The sequence below is a fragment of the Eretmochelys imbricata genome, chromosome 11 (genome assembly GCF_965152235.1).
Source record: "Eretmochelys imbricata isolate rEreImb1 chromosome 11, rEreImb1.hap1, whole genome shotgun sequence".
NCBI classification, from domain to species: Eukaryota; Metazoa; Chordata; order Testudines; family Cheloniidae; genus Eretmochelys; species Eretmochelys imbricata.
In genome coordinates this window covers 679,630-701,670 of record NC_135582.1, presented here as the reverse complement: position 1 = coordinate 701,670, position 22,041 = coordinate 679,630, and the positions used below count along the sequence as shown (strand labels likewise).

Below are 22,041 nucleotides of genomic sequence, written 5' to 3'. Positions count from 1 at the left end.
CAGTGGGAGCTGTGGGGGTGGTGCCCGCAGGCAGGGGCAGTGCACAGAGCCCCCTGGCCGTCCCTGAGCCTAGGGGCCGGATGCTGAGGTAAGTGCTGCCTGGAGCCTGCATCCCGCACCCCAGCCCTGAGCCCCGTCCCGCACCCAAACTCCCTCCTGGAGCCCACATCCCAAACCTCCTCCTGCTCCCCAAGCCCCTGCCCCAGCCCTGAGCCCCCTCCCACACCCAAACTCCCTCCTGAAGCCCACATCCCAAACCTCCTCCTGCTCCCCAAGCCCCTGCCCCAGCCCTGAGCCCCCTCCCACACCCAAACTCCCGCCCTGAGCCTGCATCCCCTCCTGCAACCCCTCCCACAGCCCAATCCCCTGCCCCAGCCCTGAGCCCCCTTCTGCACCCCAAACCCCTCATCTCCAGCCCCACCCCAGAGCCTGCAGCCCCAGCTGGAGCCCTCACCACACCCCCACACCCCACCCCCTGCCCCAGCCCAGTGAAAATGAGCAAGTGAGCGAGGGTGGGGGAGAGCAAGGGAAGGGGGATGGAGTGAGTGGGGGGCCTCGGAGAAGGGGCGGGCCAGGGGCGGGGCCTTGTGGAAGAGGTGGGGCAGGGGTGTTTGGTTTTCCGCAATCAGAAATTTGGCCTCCCTAGCACCTGCCTCTGCAGGGCTGCAGGCCTTGCCCAGCCGCGTCACCAGCGCACGAGCCCTCTGCCCTGTGCCAGCGGGAAAGGGAGCCAGCCCCACGGGGTCACCTGGGGCTCTGCTCGGCCCAGGGGGCGGGGGGGGGGGACTGCCAAGGCCATGGGGGCAGCCCCAGAGCTGGGGGCCCTGGCAGGAAGGGGTCTCCCCAGGGCTCGCCCACGCCGCCGAGGCTCTCTGCCCTGTGCCACGTCCCCAGCCAGCCCCAGCTGGGGGCGCCCTAGACGCTGTCCTTTTAAATACCCTTCTGCCGTCCAATCAGGGTGCAGGAGCAAGCCTATGTGACTTAGGTGACCCATCACAGGCTGCGAAGTGGGACACCAAACTCCCCTGCAGCTGGAAACGGGCCCAGGGGCCGGGCGAATCGGCACCAGTGACCAATGGGCTCCCAGCAGAGCCATGGACTGAGAGCGCGGGCAGCTCCAGGCCGGTCCCATGGGGCATGGGGCATCCCCCCCATCCACCTCCCCCGGAGGGCACCATGCATCCCTCCCCCCATCCACCTCCCCTGGGGGGCACCGTGCATCCCTCCCTGCATCCACCTCCCCCGCGGGGCACCGTGCATCCCTCCCCCCATCCACCTCCCCTGGGGGGCACCGTGCATCCCTCCCCCCATCCACCTCCCCTGGGGGGCACCGTGCATCCCTCCCCCCATCCACCTCCCCTGGGGGGCCTGCACCTGTGGAAACCAGGCCACTGAGCACCCAGGGACTGCTGGGCCCTGAGCGTACAGCCCTGAAAGCTGCCCTGGGGCCCTGCCTGCTGGATGGGCCCTGCCCCCACTCCAGTTACTGCCCTGGGGGTGGGGGTGGGGATGCTGCGACCAGGCCATGCAATGGGGCTGTGCAGGGGGCTACGACTTTGAGTGGCTGGGCCCTGCATGGGGCGGCTGCAGCTGATGTGTGGGGCTCTGGGTCTGGCCGCACTAGGGTCACCACCTCTGAAATGCAAAAAACTGACCCCTCCCCGCCCTCACCCCAAGGCAACTCCACAGCCTCCTCCCCCGCAACCACGCACCGCGTCCGAGCACGGAGCCCTAAGCCTGAGAACCTGGGCGCCGGCCCGAGCCTGCGGCGGGGACACGGCAGCATCTGGAGCTGGGCACAGAAACGTTTGATGCAAATCGTTCGAGCCCCATAAAACAACCCGGCCGGTTGCGTTATTTTTCTGGTAACTGGCAAATCCATGAAACCCAGCCAGGCTGGTCAAATGCCTGCGTGTCCGTCCGGTCTCCCCAGGGCATGTGTCTGGTAACCTGAGGGTCGGTGTGTGCGTGTGTGTTGGGGGGTAACCCTAGGACAGATGTGGGGGGCATAACCCTAGGAGGTGCGTGTGTCTGGTAACAGCAGGTGCGCGGGGGGGGGATGACCCCAGGGCCTGTGTCCGGTGATCCTAGGACGGCTGTGGGGCGACCCCAGGCTGCACCGAGCTGGGCAATGGATCGGATGCGGTTGGGGTCCAGGCTCAGCGCCCGCCGAAGCCAATCTGTGTGTGTTGGCTGCCACCTGCCGGGGAGACAGAGCATTGCTGGGTGAGATGCTCCTGGCACTGGGGGTCTGGCTAGCCTGGGCTGGACCCCCTGCGCAGGGGGATCGGCTGGGAGCCCCAGCAGAGACCCGTTGTCCAGGGGTCCCCGGGCGATGCTCTGGGACTGCTCCCTACGAAGCCAGTCAGGACTCTGGGGAAGTCTCCTCTCGGGGAGCAGCCTATCTGCAGGACACACAGCTCACACAGCTTCCACCTTCCTGGGTCTGACCTCGGAGCATTCAGCATCCTCTGCCCCTCCGTGCGCTTCCCACAACCAGTCCGCCCAGGCGGGGTCCTGGGAGGGCCAGAGGGTCCTGCCCCCCAACTCCACAGTCAGACGGGATTCTCAGCCAGCCAGTAAAACCAAAGGTTTATTAGACAACCGGAACATGATCTAAACCAGAGCTTGTAGGTGCAGAGAACAGGACCCCTCAGCCGGGTCCATTTTGGGGGGCCATGAGCCAGACAACCACATCTGCCCTTCACTCCTTGTCCCCAGCCAGCCCCAAACTGAAACTCTCTCCAGCCCGCCCTCCCCTGGGCTTTGTCCCTTTCCCAGGCCAGGAGGTCACCTGATTCCTTTGTTCTCCAACCCTTTAGCTCTCACCTTGCAGGGGGGACGGGCCCAGGGCATCAGTGTCCAGGAAACAGGGTGTCGGCCATTCTCTGTGTCCAGACCCCTGCACACACATGCTCTCTAGGGCTCTGCAGTGATTATACACCCTTACCCCACCCCCTAGAGACTTAAGAACTGCCTAGGGGAAACTGAGGCCCCCGCACACTATTCAGAGGAAACATTAAGGACAGTCTCGCTTTGTCACAGTGCCCACTTCCCCCCTGACTCGCCCGTGAGGTGCCAGCCTCAGCCAAGAAGCCAGCGTCAGCTGGAAGCAGGACGTTCCCGCTATGCTGCCCACAGCCACTTAGCAGCAGCCAGTGAGGGCCACAGGGCCCGGGCCCAGCTCTGCCACCCTCCTGTGCGGGTCGGAGACCGGCAGTGGGGCTGGGACTCGCTACAGGGGGCTGAAAGCCAGCTAACACAACGCCCTGTGAAAAGGGGCGATTCCCGCTCACACCACGTGGCCCTGCACAGCTCCGGGCTTCACCGGAATCGTGAAATATGCTGCTTCATTCTAACAGCACCAGCCAACTTCTCACAGTGAAGCCTGGGGGTGCTGTGCCCCTCATTCCCGCGCTGATGGAAATGGGGCTGTGCATCGTAAGAGCGTCTGGGCCATTACTGAGCTCGTCCGTGCCTGACGCCGTCATCGAGGGACGCCGAGACACCTCATCAGAGCCCCAAACTCGCGTGCTGCGACTCACAGGCCTGAGGCCATGTAGGGAAAGTGCCGCGCACGGCTCATTGCGTTCAGCCATCGTCTCCTAAAGCGTCTCAAGCTAAAGCCCCGGGCGACAGTGGACTGACCCGCTCGAAGCTGCCCTGAGTGTCCTGCTTTAACGCAGACGTGAAGCCTTTCCTTGGGACCAACAGCAGAGTCACATATGTTGGTGTCGGCAGGAAGCGGGCACGTCGTTGGCAGGACGACGGGAAGCGGGCACGTCGCGAGCGGGTCGGCGGGAAGCGGGTATGTCGTGGGCGGGTTAGCGGGAAGCGGGCACGTCGTGGGCGGGTTAGCGGGAAGCGGGCACATCGTGGGTGGGTTGGCAGGAAGCGGGCACGTCGCGGGCGGGTTGGCAGGAAGCGAGCATTTCGCGGACGGGTCGGCGGGAAGTGGGCATGTTTCGGGCAGGTCAGCAGGAAGCAGGCATGTTTTGGGCAGGTTGGTGGGAAGCGGGCACTTCGCGGGCGGGTTGGCAGGAAGCGGGCACATTGCAGGCGGGTCGGCGGGAAGCAGGCACGTCGTGGGCGGGTCGGCGGGAAGCGAGCATTTTGCGGGCAGGTCGGCGGGAAGCGGGCACGTCGCGGGCGGGTCGGCGGGAAGCAGGCATGTTTCGGGCGGGTTGGCAGGAAGCGGGCACGTCGTGGGTGGGTTGGTGGGAAGCAGGCATGTTTCGGGCGGGTTGGCAGGAAGCGGGCACGTCGTGGGTGGGTTGGTGGGAAGCGGGCACGTCGCGGGCAGGTCGGCGGAAGCAGGCATGTTTCGGGCAGGTTGGTGTGAAGCGGGCACGTCGTGGGTGGGTCGGTGGGAAGCGGGCACGTCGCTGGCGGGTAGTCGTGAAGCGGGCACGTCGTGGGTGGGTCGGCGGGAAGCGGGCATGTTTCGGGCGGGTTGGCAGGAAGCGGGCACGTCGTGGGTGGGTCGGCGGGAAGCGGGCATGTTTTGGGCAGGTTGGCAGGAAGCAGGCACGTCGTGGGTGGGTCGGCGGGAAGCGGGCACATCACAGGCAAGTCGGCGGGAAGCGGGCATGTTTCGGGCGGGTCAGCAGGAAGCAGGCATGTTTCGGGCAGGTCGGCAGGAAGCAGGCACGTCGCGGACGGGTTAGCGGGAAGCGGGCAGGTCACGGGCGGGTCAGCGGGAAGCGGGCACGTCGCGGACGGGTTAGCGGGAAGCGGGCATGTTTCAGGCAGGTCGGCGGGATGCGGGCATGTCACGGGCGGGTTGGCGGGAAGCGGGCATGTCGCTGGCAGGTTGGCAGGAAGCGGGCATGTTTCGGGCAGGTTGGTGGGAAGCGAGCACGTCACGGGCGGGTCGGCGGGAAGCGGGCATGTTTCTGGCAGGTCGGCAGGAAGCGGGCACATCACGGGCGGGTCGGCAGGAAGCGGGCATGTTTCGGGCAGGTTGGTGGGAAGCGAGCACGTCACGGGCGGGTCGGCGGGAAGCGGGCACGTCGCGGGCGGGTCGGCGGGAAGCAGGCACGTCGTGGGCGGGTCGGCGGGAAGCAGGCATGTTTCAGGCGGGTTGGCAGGAAGCGGGCACGTCGTGGGTGGGTCGGCGGGAAGCGGGCATGTTTCTGGCAGGTCGGCAGGAAGCGGGCACGTCACGGGCGGGTGGGCAGGAAGCGGGCATGTTTCGGGCAGGTTGGTGGGAAGCGAGCACGTCGCGGGCAGGTCGGCGGGAAGCGGGCACGTCGCGGGCAGGTCGGCGGGAAGCGGGCATGTCGCTGGCAGGTCGGCAGGAAGCGGGCATGTTTCGGGCAGGTTGGTGGGAAGCGAGCACTTCGCGGGCGGGTCGGCGGGAAGCGGGCACGTCGCGGGCAGGTCGGCGGGAAGCGGGCATGTTTCGGGCAGGTTGGTGGGAAGCAAGCACGTCGCGGGCAGGTCGGCGGGAAGCGGGCACGTCGCGGGCAGGTCGGCAGGAAGCGGGCACGTCGCGGGCAGGTCGGCTGGAAGCGGGCACGTCGCGGGCAGGTCGGCGGGAAGCGGGCACGTTTCAGGCAGGTTGGTGGGAAGCGGGCATGTTTCGGGCAGGTCAGCGGGAAGCGGGCACGTCACGGGCGGTTCGGCGGGAAGCAGGCATGTTTCGGGCAAGTTGGCAGGAAGCGGGCACGTCGTGGGCGGATCGGCGTGAAGCGAGCATTTCGCGGACGGGTCGGCGGGAAGTGGGCATGTTTCGGGCAGGTCAGCAGGAAGCGGGCATGTTTCGGGCAGGTCGGCAGGAAGTGGGCATGTTTCGGGCAGGTTGGTGGGAAGCGGGCACTTCGCGGGTGGGTTGGCAGGAAGCGGGCACGTCGTGGGCGGGTCGGCGTGAAGCGAGCATTTCGCGGGCAGGTCGGCGGGAAGCGGGCACGTCGCTGGCAGGTCTGCAGGATGCAGGGCACGTCGCGGGCGGGTCGGCGGGAAGCGGGCACGTCGCGGGTGGGTCGGCGGGAAGCAGGCATGTTTCAGGCGGGTTGGCAGGAAGCGGGCACGTCGTGGGTGGGTTGGTGGGAAGCGGGCATGTTTCGGGCAGGTTGGTGTGAAGCGGGCACGTCGTGGGTGGGTCGGTGGGAAGCGGGCACGTCGCTGGCGGGTAGTCGTGAAGCGGGCACGTCGTGGGTGGGTCAGCAGGAAGCAGGCATGTTTCGGGCAGGTCGGCGGGAAGCGGGCATGTTTCGGGCAGGTCGGCGGGAAGCAGGCACGTCGCTGGCAGGTCAGCAGGAAGCAGGCATGTTTCGGGCAGGTCGGCAGGAAGCGGGCATGTTTCGGGCAGGTCGGCGGGAAGCAGGCATGTTTCGGGCAAGTTGGCAGGAAGCGGGCACGTCGTGGGTGGGTCAGCAGGAAGCAGGCATGTTTCGGGCGGGTCGGCAGGAAGCGGGCATGTTTCGGGCAGGTCGGCGGGAAGCGGGCACGTCGCTGGCAGGTCAGCAGGAAGCAGGCATGTTTCGGGCAAGTTGGCAGGAAGCAGGCACGTCGCGGGCGGGTTGGCAGGAAGCGGGCACATTGCAGGCGGGTCGGCGGGAAGTGGGCATGTTTCGGGCAGGTTGGTGGGAAGCGGGCACTTCGCGGGCGGGTTGGCAGGAAGCGGGCACATTGCAGGCGGGTCGGCGGGAAGCGGGCACGTCGTGGGCGGGTCGGCGTGAAGCGAGCATTTTGCGGGCAGGTCGGCGGGAAGCGGGCACGTCGCTGGCAGGTCTGCAGGATGCAGGGCACGTCGCGGGCGGGTCGGCGGGAAGCGGGCACGTCGCGGGCGGGTTGGCGGGAAGCGAGCACATCGCAGGCGGGTCGGCGGGAAGCGGGCACGTCGCGGGCGGGTCGGCGGGAAGCAGGCATGTTTCGGGCGGGTTGGCAGGAAGCGGGCACGTCGTGGGTGGGTCGGTGGGAAGCGGGCACGTCGCTGGCGGGTAGTCGTGAAGCGGGCACGTCGTGGGTGGGTCGGCGGGAAGCGGGCATGTTTCGGGCGGGTTGGCAGGAAGCGGGCACGTCGTGGGTGGGTCGGCGGGAAGCGGGCACGTCGCTGGCAGGTCGGCGGGAAGCGGGCACGTCGTGGGTGGGTCGGCAGGAAGCGGGCACATCACAGGCAAGTCGGCGGGAAGCGGGCATGTTTCGGGCGGGTCGGCAGGAAGCGGGCATGTTTCGGGCAGGTCGGCAGGAAGCGGGCAGGTCACGGGCGGGTCGGCGGGAAGCGGGCATGTTTCAGGCGGGTCGGCGGGAAGCGGGCAGGTCACGGGCGGGTCGGCGGGAAGCGGGCACGTCGCGGACAGGTTAGCGGGAAGCGGGCATGTTTCAGGCAGGTCGGCGGGATGCGGGCATGTCACGGGCGGGTCGGCGGGAAGCGGGCATGTCGCTGGCAGGTCGGCAGGAAGCGGGCACGTCGTGGGCGGGTCGGCGGGAAGCGGGCATGTTTCTGGCAGGTCGGCGGGAAGCGGGCATGTCGCGGGCGGGTCGGCAGGAAGCGGGCATGTTTCGGGCAGGTTGGTGGGAAGCGAGCACGTCGCGGGCAGGTCGGCAGGAAGCGGGCACGTTTCAGGCAGGTTGGTGGGAAGCGGGCACGTCACGGGCGGGTCAGCGGGAAGCAGGCACGTCGGTGGCAGGTCGGCAGGAAGCGGGCACGTTTCGGGCGGGTCGGCGGGAAGCAGGCACGTCGCTGGCAGGTCGGCGGGAAGCGGGCATGTTTCGGGCGGGTCGGCGGGAAGCAGGCACGTCGCTGGCAGGTCGGCAGGAAGCAGGCATGTTTCGGGTGGGTCGGCGGGAAGCGGGCATGTTTCGGGCAGGTTGGTGGGAAGCGAGCATGTCACGGGCAGGTCGGCGGGAAGCGGGCACGTCGCTGGCAGGTCGGCAGGAAGCGGGCACGTTTCGGGCAGGTTGGTGGGAAGCGGGCATGTTTCGGGCGGGTCGGCGGGAAGCAGGCACGTCGCTGGCAGGTCGGCAGGAAGCAGGCATGTTTCGGGTGGGTCGGCGGGAAGCGGGCATGTTTCGGGCAGGTTGGTGGGAAGCGAGCATGTCACGGGCAGGTCGGCGGGAAGCGGGCACGTCGCTGTCAGGTCGGCAGGAAGCGGGCATGTTTTGGGCAGGTCGGCAGGAAGCGGGCACGTCGCGGGCGGGTCGGCGGGAAGCGGGCACGTCGCTGGCAGGTCGGCGGGAAGCGGGCATGTTTCGGGCAGGTTGGTGGGAAGCGAGCATGTCACGGGCGGGTCGGCGGGAAGCGGGCACGTCGCGGGCGGGTCGGCGGGAAGCGGGCACGTCGCTGGCAGGTTGGTGGGAAGCGGGCATGTTTCCGGCAGGTTGGTGGGAAGCGAGCACGTCACGGGCGGGTCGGCAGGAAGCAGGCACGTTTCAGGCAGGTTGGTGGGAAGCGAGCACGTCACGGGCGGGTCGGCGGGAAGCGGGCATGTTTCGGGCAGGTCGGCGGGAAGCGGGCACGTCGCGGGCGGGTCGGCGGGAAGCGGGCACGTCGCGGGCGGGTCGGCAGGAAGCGGGCATGTTTCGGGCAGGTTGGCGGGAAGCGGGCATGTTTCGGGCAGGTTGGTGGGAAGCGAGCACGTCACGGGCGGGTCGGCGGGAAGCGGGCACGTCGCGGGCGGGTCGGCGGGAAGCGGGCACGTCGCTGGCAGGTTGGGGGGAAGCGGGCATGTTTCGGGCAGGTTGGTGGGAAGCGAGCACGTCACGGGCGGGTCGGCAGGAAGCGGGCACGTCGCGGGCGGGTTGGTGGGAAGCGGGCATGTTTCGGGCAGGTTGGTGGGAAGCGAGCACGTCACAGGCGGGTCGGCGGGAAGCGGGCACGTCGCGGGCGGGTCGGCGGGAAGCGGGCACGTCGCGGGCGGGTCGGCGGGAAGCGGGCACGTCACGGGCGGGTCGGCGGGAAGCGGGCATGTTTCGGGCAGGTTGGTGGGAAGCGAGCACGTCACGGGCGGGTCGGCAGGAAGCAGGCACGTTTCAGGCAGGTTGGTGGGAAGCGGGCATGTTTCGGGCAGGTTGGTGGGAAGCGAGCACGTCACGGGCGGGTCGGCGGGAAGCGGGCACGTGACGGGCGGGTCGGCGGGAAGCGGGCACGTCGCGGGCGGGTCGGCGGGAAGCAGGCACGTCGCTGGCAGGTCGGCAGGAAGCGGGCACGTCGCGGGCGGGTCGGCAGGAAGCGGGCATGTTTCGGGCAGGTTGGTGGGAAGCGAGCACGTCACGGGCGGGTCGGCGGGAAGCGGGCACGTTTCAGGCAGGTTGGTGGGAAGCGAGCACGTCGCGGGCGGGTCGGCAGGAAGCGGGCATGTTTCGGGCAGGTTGGTGGGAAGCGAGCACGTCACGGGCGGGTCGGCGGGAAGCGGGCACGTTTCAGGCAGGTTGGTGGGAAGCGGGCATATTGGTCTGGTTGTTAACTGGGATAAAACAAAGTCCCAGGCTGCTCGATTGCCCTCGTCCGGAGGAGAGAGCCAGCGGGGCAGCTGTCACACGGGTGGCTGGTGACATGGCCGTGCCCGACAACGCTGGGAAGGTGGGGGAGGGGGGGAGGGAAGCAGTAGCTGCCCCCATGTTGGGGGCACTCCAGCGGTTCTGTGGGCACAGCATGAGATCAGCGGGCTGTGAAGCTGCAGCTGTAAGAACAGGGGTTGTGCCAGCTCTCTCGTGCGGACGGGAAAGGCAGGCGCCGATTGGGATGATGTGGGAACTTTCTATAGGATGCTTAGGAACCCTGCGTGCACCCCAGGGCCCCGGTACGTTGCACGGCTGCCCACTGTGGGGGAAGGGTACGTTTGCTCAGGAGAAAGGTGAGTGGCTCGCTGCCCTGTCTGGGTAGGATGAATAGTGTTGTTAAGGAACTGGATGAAATGGGGGTGACACAGAGCTACAGGATCGGGGCCATGACCCCACCTTTGGAATGGTCTCTGGGGAGGCCCCTTCAGTGGGCCAGGCTCCCTTAGTCTGGACCTTGTGAGCTCTGGGCAGCGAGACCCACGACGACAGACCCTGAGGGAGACTTGACCATTCTTTAGGCACTAATGCACCTCACCATGTGATGAAGTGGGACTGTTCTTAATGTTTCCTCTGAATACTGTAGGGGTGCCTCAGTTTCCCCTATGCATTTCTTAAGTCTCTAGGTGGTGGGATAAGGGGGTGTCATTGTTGCAGAGCAAAGGGCCAGGGTACATAAATGGCCGACACTCTGTCTCCTGGCACCTGATGGCCTGGGCCCTTCCCCCCGCAAGGTGAGAGCTAAAGGGTTGGAGAACAAAGGAAGCCGGTGCCCTCCTGGCCCGGGGACAGGGACAAAGCCCAGAGGAGGAGGGGCTGGAGGGAGTTTCAGTTTGGGGCTGGCTGGGGATGAGGAGTGAAGGGCAGACGGGGTTGTCTGGCTCACTGCCCCCTAAAATGGACCCAGCTGAGAGGTCCTGTTCTCTGTACCTACAAGCTCTGTTTTAGACCATGTTCCTGTCGTCTAATAAACCTCTGTTTTACTGGCTGGCTGAGAGTCACGTCTGACTGCGGAGTTGGGGGGCAGGACCCTCTGGCCCCCCCAGGACCCCGCCTGGGCGGACTGGCTGTGGGAAGCGCAGGGAGGGGCAGAGGAGGCTGAATGCTCCGAGGTCGGACCCAGGAAGGTGGAGCCGGGGGAGCTGTGTGTCCTGCAGACAGGCTGCTGACAGAGAGGAGACTGCCCCAGAGTCCTGCCCGGCTTCATGGGGAGCAGTCCCAGAGCATGGCCCGGGGACGCCATGACACCCTGTACACACACAGGCTCGGCCACACAATACACAGTGCTCAGATACACAAACAGACACACACCCAGTGCATGCACACGTCATGCAGACACTGGCACGGGGTACACACACACACACACACACACACACACACACACACACACACACAGTGCGTGAACACGCACCATGCAGACAGGTGTGGGACCCCGATGGACCTGTGTGCACCCTGGGGCCATCCCACCCTGGCAGGTGGTGGCGTGGGGGTGGGGAAGGGCTGCACTGGGTCTGGGGGGCCACAGCTGTGCAAGGCACCTCTCCCCACCCCGTGCCAGGTGTGAGGATGTGACGCAGCAGGGAGGGGGGAGTGTTGACCTGGGAATGTGCCCTGGGGAGGGGAGACCTGAGAGCCTGTCACCTGAGCCGGGAGGGGGAGGGGGAGGTGACACCTCTGCCTGGGAATGTGAACGAGGCTGCAGGAGGGAACCTGCTGGGGGGGTTTAGTTTCAGTTTGGGGCTGGGGGGAGGAACACAGGGAACCCCAGGGCTGGGGTCTGAGCTCCCTGCTCCCCCAGAAGGACTTGACTGAGGGGTCCTGGTTGTACCCACAAGCTCTGTTTTAGACTGTGTTCCTGTTGTCCAATAAACCTTCTGTTTTACTGGCTGGCTGAGAGTCTCGGTGAATCCCAGGAAGAGGGGTGCAGGGCCTGGACTCCCCCACACTCCGTGACACCAAGCGCTCGGAGCTGGCTGGCCTGCCCCCAGGCAGCCTGGTCTGTCCCGCTGGCTCAGGGTGTCACGGAGTGTGGGGGAGTCTGGGCCCTACACCCCTTTTCCTGGGATTCACCGTGAGTCTCAGCCAGCTGGTAAAACGGGAGGCTTTATTGGGCAAGAGGAACACAGTCTGAAACAGAGCTTGTGGGTACCCCCAGGACCCCTCAGTCAAGTCCTTCTGGGGGAGCAGGGAGCTTAGACCCCAGCCCTGGGGTTCCCTGCGTTCCACCCCCCAGCACCAAACTGAAACTAAACCCCCACCCCCACCCCCCAGCAGGCTTCCTCCTGCAGCCTCTGTTCACATTCCCGGGCAGAGGTGTCACCTGGCCCCAACCCCCTCCTGGCTCAGGGGACAGGCTCTCAGGTCTCCCCTCCCCGTGAAACTCCCCTGCCACAGTCCCAGGTCAACATCCCCTCTCCCTGCTGCCCCACACAGGGACAAGGAAGGAGCAGGCACCCTCCCTGCTGCCCAATCTCCGCAGGGGGAGCTGGGGGGAGCCCGGTGCTGTGCTAGGGGGAGTGGGGCAGAACAGAGCACAGGACTCCTTGGGGAAGTACAGACGGTGCGGGAGGGCACAGGGGATTGGGGGTGCATAGGGGGCAGGGGATGCGGTGCATGGGGGTGCACAGGGGTGGGGGTGCCCGGGTGGGGGTTGTGGTGCACGGGGGGCCAGGGCTGCGGTGCATGGGGCAGGTACAGGGACGGGGGGGTGTACAGGGTGCGAGGATGCTGCGGGGTGGAGGGAGAGGAGACAGTCAGGCTTTGCGCTGCCCCGTCGGAGGCAGGTACAGAGGTGGGTGCTGGGTGCCAGCGGGGCCCCCAGCACTGTGGACACCCCCTCGTCACCCCATCTTGGGTTCCCAGGCTCCTGGGAATTTGGCTGCTGGCAGCTTCTTCTGAGGGCTGGGGTGTGCCCAGGGCTGCACATGCCCTGCCCCCGGGTGGCAGCGGGCGCTTGGCCGTGGCTGGAGGGGCACCGACCGTTCAGATGGTGGCCGTCGCAGCCCCTCTGCTCTTAGGAAGGGGCGGCCCATGGAGACGCCAGACCCCAGCCCCCGATGCCGCCCTGCGGGAGCTGCACAGCCGGGCGCCGTGCCAGGGCCTGTTTCAAGTGGGCATCGCGGGGTCTGCAGCCTGGGCACTTCTCCCGCCAGGGTGCCGCTCTGCTGCCAGCTGTCTCACCGCGCATGGGGCCGGGGCTGATCAGAGGCTGCCAGGCGGCACCGAGAACGCGGAGACGCAGCTTTGAAGCCGCCCTGACGAGCTGTCTGCATGTCGGAGCCGTGCTGACAGCGTCTCCCTTTGAGCAGCCGATGGGGGGAGCGCAGCCCCCCCCTCCCCCGCCCGCGGCACTGGGCCCCGCGCTCTGATCACCGTCTCGCCCGAGGCTTCAAAGAGCCGACCGGCACCCACGTCAGCATGCCAGGCTCAGGCGCTCCCGGCCCAGCCCCTGGCGGGGCGGGACCCCGGCTGCCGGGGCAGGGGTGAGGTCGGGGCCTGGGGTTGGGGGCCAGGAGTTGGGGGGGCAATGCCATGATGGTTCCCGCAGCATTGAGAGCAATGGGCTGCTGCTGCCTGTGAATGGCTCAGTCTGGGTGGGGGAGCCTCCCGCATCCTGGCAGCCCCTGCCCCAGCTCTGCCCCTCCTGTCGCTCCCCGCGCTGGGAACCCCCCGAGGGAGCCCCCCGACTGGAGGCAAGGCCCAGGCAGCAGGACCAGGTACTGTCTGAGGGTCACAGATGCTCCGGGGCCCCTCAGAGGAGCAGCGGGCAGGACCCTGCGTCTGGGGACTGGGGTGACGGGGCCGAGGACGGGCAGAAGCCAGGGTTCCCGGGGCACAGCTCCCGGCGGATGTGACCACACAGCCCTGCCGGGACATGCACCAGAGCCACCAGCTGCTGCAGGCTTTGTGAGGTTTGGGACACGGACCCCCTGGGGTCGCTGCCCCGCTGGGCACCCAGGTCCTGCCAGGCCTCCCTCGCCCTGGTGCCGGGGCCAGCACGATGCCACCCACCCAGCCCGGTGCCAGGGGAGCTCCAGGAATTTTCCGTTCCTGCCTGGAGCTTGTGGGGAGGGCGTCTGTCTGCACCAGCCCCCGCCCCTCGCCTCGCCCGTGACTGGAGCAGCTCCAGAGACGCCTGCCGTGCTCAGCTCGCGCAGGGCGCTGGATACCGGGAGCTGCACGACAGGCTCCGGAGCGAGGAACCTCCCTGGAGGGAAACTAGGGCAGGCCGCAGGGCCGGGCACCTCCGGGGCAGAGCCAGGCTGGGCTGCAGGGCTGGCGCCTCTAGGGCAGATCCGGGGCAGATCCAGGGCAGGCCGCAGGGCCGGGCACCTCAGGGGCAGAGCCAGGCTGGGCTGCAGGGCTGGGTGCCTCTAGGGCAGATCCGGGGCAGATCCAGGGCAGGCCGCAGGGCCGGGCGCCTCAGGGGCAGAGCCAGGCTGGGCTGCAGGGCTGGGTGCCTCTAGGGCAGATCCGGGGCAGATCCAGGGCAGGCTGCAGGGCCGGGTGTCTCCAGGGCAGATCCGGGGCAGGCTGTGGGGCCGGGCGCCTCCCAGGGCAAACCGACCCCTGGCTGAAGCCTGAGGACCTCAGGCCCAGCCGGTGGCGATGCCCCGGCCCCATTCCTGCTGCCCCAGGGGGGCGCCCCTGGCCCCAGCCCCGGGCGGCTCCTTCAGCCAGATCACCGCCCGGTTCCTGCGCGTCACCAAGATCCACGGCCTGCACCACATGGGCTCACACCGGCAGTCGCGCCCACGGTGCCTGCTCTGGGGCCTGGCCTTCCTGCTCTCGCTCGGCCTCCTGGGCACCTGGTCCAGCAACCGGGTGGGCTACCTGCTGTCCTGCCCGGTGCAGAGCCGGGTGCGCATGGAGCGGGCAGCAGGTCTGCGCTTCCCGGCCGTCACCCTCTGCAACCACAACCCCGTGCGCTTCCCGCGGCTCACCAAGCCCGACCTCTACTCGGCGGGGCAGTGGCTGGGCCTGGCCGGGGAGAACCGCGCCCTGCTGCCTGGGCTGCTGGAGGGGCTGCCCCACGCCCAGCGCCGCTGGCTAAGCCGCCTGGCCAACTACTCGCGCTTCCTGCCGCCGCGCCCCTCCGAGGGCACCATGCCCAGCCTCTTCCACCGCCTGGGCCACCAGATCGAGGACATGCTGCTGGCCTGCCGCTTCCGGGGGGAGCCCTGCGGCCCCCAGCACTTCACCCCCGTGAGTGCCCCGGGGGGGCGGGGGCAGGCGGGGCCAGGGGGCGGCTGGCCATGGCCCGAGGCAGGTCGCTGGCTCTGCGTGTTGGGGTGGGGCGGGGTGGGGCTGGGGGTCTCGGGGGGGCGGCTGGCCATGGTCCGAGGCAGGTCGCTGGCTCTGCGTTTTGGGGTGGGGCGGGGGGGGGCTGGGGGGCTCAGGGGGGTGGCTGGCAATGGCCCGAGGCAGGTTGCTGGCTCTGCGTGTTGGGGGGGGCTGGGGGGCTCGGAGTGGGCGGCTGGCCATGGCCCGAGGCAGGTTGCTGGCTCTGCGTGTTGGGGGGGGCAGGGGGGGTTTGGGGGCGGCTGGCCATGGCCCGAGGCAGGTCGCTGGCTGCGTGTTGGGGGGAGGCGGCTGGCCATGGTCCGAGTCAGGTCGCTGGCTCTGCGTGTTGGGGTGGGGCGGGGTGGGGCTGGGGGTCTCGGGGGGGCGGCTGGCCATGGCCCGAGGCAGGTCGCTGGCTCTGCGTGTTGGGGTGGGGCGGGGGGGGCTGGGGGGCTCGGGGAGGCGGCTGGCGATGGCCCGAGGCAAGTCGCTGGCTCTGCGTGTTGAGGGGGGCGGGGGGGGCTGAGGGCTCGGGGTGGGCGGCTGGCCATAGCCCGAGGCAGGTTGCTGGCTCTGCGTGTTGGGGGGGGCGGGGTGGGGCTGGGGGGCTCAGGGGGGCGGCTGGCCATAGCCCGAGGCAGGTTGCTGGCTCTGCGTGTTGGGGGGGGGCAGGGGGGGTTCGGGGGCGGCTGGCCATGGCCCGAGGCAGGTCGCTGGCTGCGTGTTGGGGGGAGGCGGCTGGCCATGGTCCGAGGCAGGTTGCTGGCTCTTCGTTTTGGGGTGGGGCGGGGGGGGCTGGGGGGCTCAGGGGGGTGGCTGGCAATGGCCCGAGGCAGGTTGCTGGCTCTGCGTGTTGGGGGGGGGCGGGGGGGGCTGGGGGGCTCGGAGTGGGCGGCTGGCCATGGCCCGAGGCAGGTTGCTGGCTCTGCGTGTTGGGGGGGGCGGGGGGGGTTTGGGGGCGGCTGGCCATGGCCCGAGGCAGGTCGCTGGCTGCGTGTTGGGGGGAGGCGGCTGGCCATGGTCCGAGTCAGGTCGCTGGCTCTGCGTGTTGGGGTGGGGCGGGGTGGGGCTGGGGGTCTCGGGGGGGCGGCTGGCAATGGCCCGAGGCAGGTCGCTGGCTCTGTGTGTTGGGGTGGGGCGGGGTGGGGCTGGGGATCTCAGGGGGGCGGCTGGCGATGGCCTGAGGCAAGTCGCCGGCTCTGCGTGTTGGGGTGGGGCGGGGGGGCTGGGGGGCTCGGGGGGGTGGCTGGCAATGGCCCGAGGCAGGTCGCTGGCTCTGCGTGTTGGGGTGGGGCGGGGGGGCTGGGGGCCTCGGGGGGGCGGCTGGCCATGGCCCGAGGCAGGTCGCTGGCTCTGCGTGTTGGTGGGGGCAGGGGGGGTTCGGGGGCGGCTGGCCATGGCCCGAGGCAGGTCGCTGGCTCTGCGTGTTGGGGGGGGTGGGGGGGGTTCGGGGGCGGCTGGCCATGGCCCGAGGCAGGTCGCTGGCTCTGCGTGTTGGTGGGGGCAGGGGGGGTTCGGGGGCGGCTGGCCATGGCCCGAGGCAGGTCGCTGGCTCTGCGTGTTGGTGGGGGCGGGGGGGGGTTCGGGGGCGGCTGGCCATGGCCCGAGGCAGGTCGCTGGCTCTGCGTGTTGGGGGGGGGGCCAGGGGGGGTTCGGGGGCGGCTGGCCATGGCCCGAGGCATGTCGCTGGCTGCGTGTCGGCGGGGGGCGGCTGGCCATGGTCCGAGGCAGGCTGCTGGCTCTGCGTGTTGGGATGGGGCGGGTGGGGCGGGGGGGCTCGGGGGGGTGGCTGGCAATGGCCTGAGGCAGGCTGCTGGCTCTGCGTGTTGGGGGAGGCGGGGGGGGCTGGGGGGCTCGGGGGGGTGGCTGGCAATGGCCCGAGGTAGGTCGCTGGCTCTGCGTGTTGGGGTGGGGCGGGGGGGCTTGGGGCCTCGGGGGGGCGGCTGGCCATGGCCCGAGGTAGGTCGCTGGCTCTGCGTGTTGGTGGGGGCAGGGGGGGTTCGGGGTCGGCTGGCCATGGCCCGAGGCAGGTCGCTGGCTCTGCGTGTTGGGGGGGGCAGGGGGGGTTCGGGGGCGGCTGGCCATGGCCCGAGGCAGGTCGCTGGCTGCGTGTCGGCGGGGGGCGGCTGGCCATGGTCCGAGGCAGGCTGCTGGCTCTGCGTGTTGGTGGGGGCGGGGTGGGGCTGGGGGTCTCGGGGGGGCGGCTGGCCATGGTCCGAGGCAGGCTGCTGGCTCTGCGTGTTGGGGGGCGGGATGGGTACAGGTGGGGCTGGGGGGCTCGGGGGGGCGGCTGGCCATGGTTCAAGGCAGGGCGCTGGCTCTGCGCGTTGGGGGGGGCGGGGCAGGCGCAGACGGGGCTGGGGGGTTTCGGGGGGGCGGCTGGCCATGGCCCAAGGCAGGTCTCTGGCTCTGCGTGTTGGGGGGCGGGATGGGTACAGATGGGGCTGGGGGGCTCGGGGGGGCGGCTGGCCGCAGTCCGAGGCAGGTCGATGGTGCTGCGTGTTGGGGGGCGGGGCAGGCGCAGACGGGGCTGGGGGGTTCGGGGGGGCGGCTGGCCATGGCCCAAGGCAGGTCGCTGGCTGCGTGTTGGGGGGAGGCGGGGTGGGGCTGGGGGGCTCGGAGTGGGTGGCTGGCCATGGCCCGAGGCAGGTTGCTGGCTCTGCGTGTTGGGGGGGGCAGGGGGGGTTCGGGGGCGGCTGGCCATGGCCCGAGGCAGGTCGCTGGCTGCGTGTTGGGGGGAGGCGGCTGGCCATGGTCCGAGTCAGGTCGCTGGCTCTGCGTGTTGGGGTGGGGCGGGGTGGGGCTGGGGGGGTCGGGGGGGCGGCTGGCCATGGCCCAAGGCAGGTCTCTGGCTCTGCGTGTTGGGGGGCGGGATGGGTACAGATGGGGCTGGGGGGCTCGGGGGGGCGGCTGGCCGCAGTCTGAGGCAGGTCGATGGTGCTGCGTGTTGGGGGGCGGGGCAGGCGCAGACGGGGCTGGGGGGTTCGGGGGGGCGGCTGGCCATGGCCCTAGCCAGGTCACTGGCTCTGCGTGTTGGGATGCGGGGGTGACGCTGCGGGCGTTTGAGTGGCTGACACATGGCAGCGATGGGGGCTGGAGAGAACGGGAGGGACAGGAGCCCCCTCCCAGATCCCCGCCCCGCTCTGCCCCACAGCAGATGGGACCCATGGGATCTTGGGCCTTGGAGTCTCTCCCCACCCCCCCTGCCATCTCAGAGATGCCCACCATACCCAAATGCCAGGGAGGTGCCTTGTGTTACTTTGCCAGTGGGGTGGGGGAGTGAGGTGAGCCGGGGAGGGGCCGTGTGGCTGGGGGGGGTTGGGGAGGGGGCCTTGTGGCTGAGGGCAGGCTCACGTGGGGGGCTGTGATGCAGGGAGGTGGGAGGGTGGACTGGGGGGGCGTGGGGTGAAGGCTGGGAGGTGGAGGAGGGGCCATGTGGCTGGGTGCAGGGTCACGGGAGGCGGGGGCTGTGATGCAGGGAGGTGGGGGGCTGGACCTTAACCAACCTGCCTGGTGCAGGGCAGACAGAAGCGACAGGATCAGGGCGGATCCGCTCCCCAATGGGTCCCGGAGACCCTCCCGTACCCCCTTGAGGGTCCAGCAGGTGCCTGGGGACACAGCCCAGCATGGCCCCCTGGACCTGGGTGCGAGCCCCTGGCCAGCTGGCAGCAGGGGGCGCACTCCATGGGGGCACCAGGCTCAGACCCCCCAAGGCTCCCGTGCTCCAGCCCAGGGGTCCGTGAGCTCCGGCTCCGCACTGGAGGCGTGTGGGGCTGACATGCCGCTGGCTGGCTGGGCACCTGGTGCCGGACTCCCCGTTCCCTGCAGTAGCAGCTGGAGGCAGGATCCTGGCTGCAGCCTGGTGCTTTGGGGGGTGTAACGAGGCGGGTTCTGGCGGGACCCCACGGAGAGGGGCCAATTCAGGACCAACTGCTTCACGCAGGGCAGTCACAGCCCCAGGCTGGGGTTTTTCCACCTCTACGGCAAACCCAACCAGCCAGACAGGGAGGACTTTGGTTTTACCCCACTGGGTAACCACAAGTCACACAAGCAATTCCCTTAGACACTCAAGTTTCCCAGTATCCCCACCAGGGCCACTCGTTATGGGGACGAATGGTTACGAAAACGAATACCCCAGTAAAAGAACAAAGGTTCTCTCGATCCCAAAGGACCCAGACCCAGGTCAATGTACAAATCAGATCTTACCCACAAATCACACCAATCCTTTAGAATCTAAAATCTAAAGGTTTCTTCATAAAAGGAAAAAGATAGAGATGATTTAGTTGGGATTGGTCCTGCTTTGAGCAGGGGGTTGGACGAGATGAACTTCTGAGGTCCCTTCCAACCCTGATATTCTAGGATTCTATGAGAGCCAGCATTGGTGAAATGGACTCAGTGACATACAGTAACGGCAAAGCTCTTGGTTCAGGCTTGTAGCAGGGATCGAATAAACGGCAGGTTCAAATCCAGTCTCTGGAGAACATCCCCAGCTGGGATGGGTCCTTCGGTCCTTGGTTCAAAGCTTCAGTGTGTAGCCAAGTCCCTCCAGAGGTCGGAAGCAGGACTGAAGACAAGATGGAGGAGCTGCAGCAGCTTTGTATAGTCTCTTGCCATGTGGTCTCTGCTTTCTGTGTCCCAAGGACAAGCTGCCCATCCCATGGCCTGGGAACACCTCTGAGTCCTGTCCCTAGGCAGGTCCCTGCACACCTGGCTGAGTCCCCAGGCGTATCTGCCTTCTCTCAGTGGGTCAGTTGTGTCGCTGATGGTCCTTGATGGGCCACTCAGCAGGCTAATGTGACAAAGTGGGACTGTTCTTAATGTTTCCTCTGAATAGTGTGGGGGGACCTCAGTTTCCCCTAGGCAGTTCTTAAATCTCTAGGTGGTGGGATAAGGGTGTATGATCATTGCAGAGCCCTAGAGGGCAGGGGTGTGCAGGGGTCTGGACACAGGGACTGGCCGACACCCGGTTTCCTGGCCACTGATGGCCTGGGCCCTTCCGCCCTGCAAGGTGAGAGCTAAAGGGTTGGAGAACAAAGGAATCCGGTGCCCTCCTGGCCTGGGAAAGGGACAAAGCCCAGAGGAGGAGGGGCTGGAGAGAGTTTCAGTTTGGGGCTGGCTGGGGACATGGAGTGAAGGGCAGACGTGGTTGTCTGGCTCACTGCCCCCCAAATGGACCCAGCTGAGGGGTCCTGTTCTCTGCACCCACAAGCTCTGTTTTAGACCATGTTCCTGTCGTCTAATAAACCTCTGTTTTACTGGCTGGCTGAGAGTCCCGTCTGACTGCGGAGTTGGGGGGCAGGACCCTCTGGCCCCCCCAGGACCCCGCCTGGGCGGACTCGCTGGGGGGAAGTGCACGGAGGGGCAGAGGAGGCTGAATGCTCTGAGGTCAGACCCAGGAAGGTGGAAGCCGGGTGAGCTGTGTGTCCTGCAGACAGGCTGCTCACAGAGAGGAGACTTCCCTAGAGTCCTGCCTGGCTTCATGGGGAGCAGATCCAGAGCATCGCCCAGGGACTCCGTGACAGCTAGGCTGACACCAACTTGTCTGGGGTGTTCCCCAGAAGCAGAGCACAAGTTTGAAACAGACAGTACAGAGCCAATATTCATAACTTTAACTACAAAATGGTACACGCACACACAGACAGCATCACCCTAACCAGCCAACCATCACCTTATCTGAGACACCTCATTTGACCCCCTTTGTACAGGATTTGATGCCAGTACAGGACCCTGGTTGCAACAATGATCTATACGGTCCCAGATTATGTCAGTAACGTCACAGGGTGTATCCGGGTCAGGATCGAAGGGCCCCGGCAGAGCTGTGTGTCGGGCGGAGCCCAGGGCCGGGGGCTGCAGGTTGGAGGGCAGGAGTTCTGAGGGGCGGATGGGAGCAGTTCAGGGGCAGGGCCCGGGTGCTCCACGCTGTGGCTGTTCTGTCTCCCAGGGCCCACAGGGGGACAGGTCAGGGCCCCTGGGGCAGAGCGTAGCTCAGTGCAGTGCTGAGGCTGCTCTAGCAGACACTGGGTCGGGCAGGGCCGGGCACGGCCTCAGACAGGGGAGCGCCAAGTGGCTGTAAAGCCCCACGTCTCCCTGGTCCCGAGCGTGGGGCCGTGGTCAGAGCCCCGCCCCAGGGCCGCTGGCTGAGCTCCCCCGGGTGGCACTAACCCCGCCCCCCTCTCCCTCCTCCCTAGGTCTACACCCGCTATGGCAAGTGCTACACCTTCAACGCCGACGGGAGGCGCCCACGCGCGGCCCGCCAGGGCGGCCGGGGCAACGGGCTGGAGCTGATGCTGGACGTCCAGCAGGAAGAGTACCTGCCCATCTGGAGAGAGACCAGTGAGCCCGGGGGCGGGAGCTGGGGGGGCCGGACAGCGGCCCGGGGGGCCTGTCCCAGGCTGGGGGCGAGGAGCCGGGGCTGCCGTCTGCAGCACCGACCCGCCGGCCTTTCCCTGCCTCCCGCAGATGAGACGTCGTTCGAGGCCGGGATCCGGGTGCAGATCCACAGCCAGGAGGAGCCGCCCTACATCCACCAGCTGGGCTTCGGGGTCTCCCCCGGCTTCCAGACCTTCGTGTCCTGCCAGGAGCAGAGGGTGAGGCTGGGCCGGTCCCTGAGCTCACCGTTAGCGAGGGTGTCGGGGCGCTCGGCAGGGCAGGCTGGGGTGGGGGGTCAGAGTTGGCTGGGGGGGTCAGAGGAGGGCAGAGCTACGTGAGGCTCTGGGGGCAGAGCTGGCCAGGTGGGGCTGAGGGGGACAGAGTTGGTCAGATGGGCTGGAGGGAGGGGGGCAGAGCTGGCCGGTGGTCGAGAGGGGTTGTGGGGGCTGTGGGACAGTGGGTGAAGCTGGCTGGGGGGGTGGGGGAACTGAGGGAGACAGAGCTGGCGGGTGGGGTTATGTGGGGCACTGGGCAGAGCTGGCTGGGTGAGGCCGAGAGGGGGCAGAGCTGGCTGGGGGGGCTATGGGGGGAGCTGGCCGGGGGGGCTGTGGGGCAGTGGGCGGAGCTGGCCGGGCGGAGCTGAGGGGGGAGCTGGCCCGGGGAGCTGTGGGGCAATGGGCAGAGCTGGCTGGGAGGGGCTGAGGGGGGAGCTGGCTGGGGGGTCTGTGGGGCAGTGGGCAGAGCTGGCTGAGTGGGGCTGAGGGGGCGGAGCTGGCCGGGCGGGGCTCTGAGGGGGGAGCTGGCTGGGGGGCTGGGGGGCAATGGGCAGAGCTGGCTGAGTGGGGCTGAGGGGGGGCCCGGGTAGCTACGAGGCTGTGGGGGGCC

General features: G+C 68.2%; 1 protein-coding gene across 1 annotated transcript in view; it reads left to right on the top strand.

The window, feature by feature from the left end:
* Positions 1-22,041, top strand: part of ASIC4 (acid sensing ion channel subunit family member 4) — a 74,021-nt gene that overhangs the window by 38,724 nt on the left and 13,256 nt on the right. Inside the window, 2 exon segments of the mRNA XM_077829983.1 lie at positions 20,976-21,120; positions 21,247-21,374. Of these exon segments, the coding sequence (XP_077686109.1) occupies positions 20,976-21,120; positions 21,247-21,374 (273 nt within the window).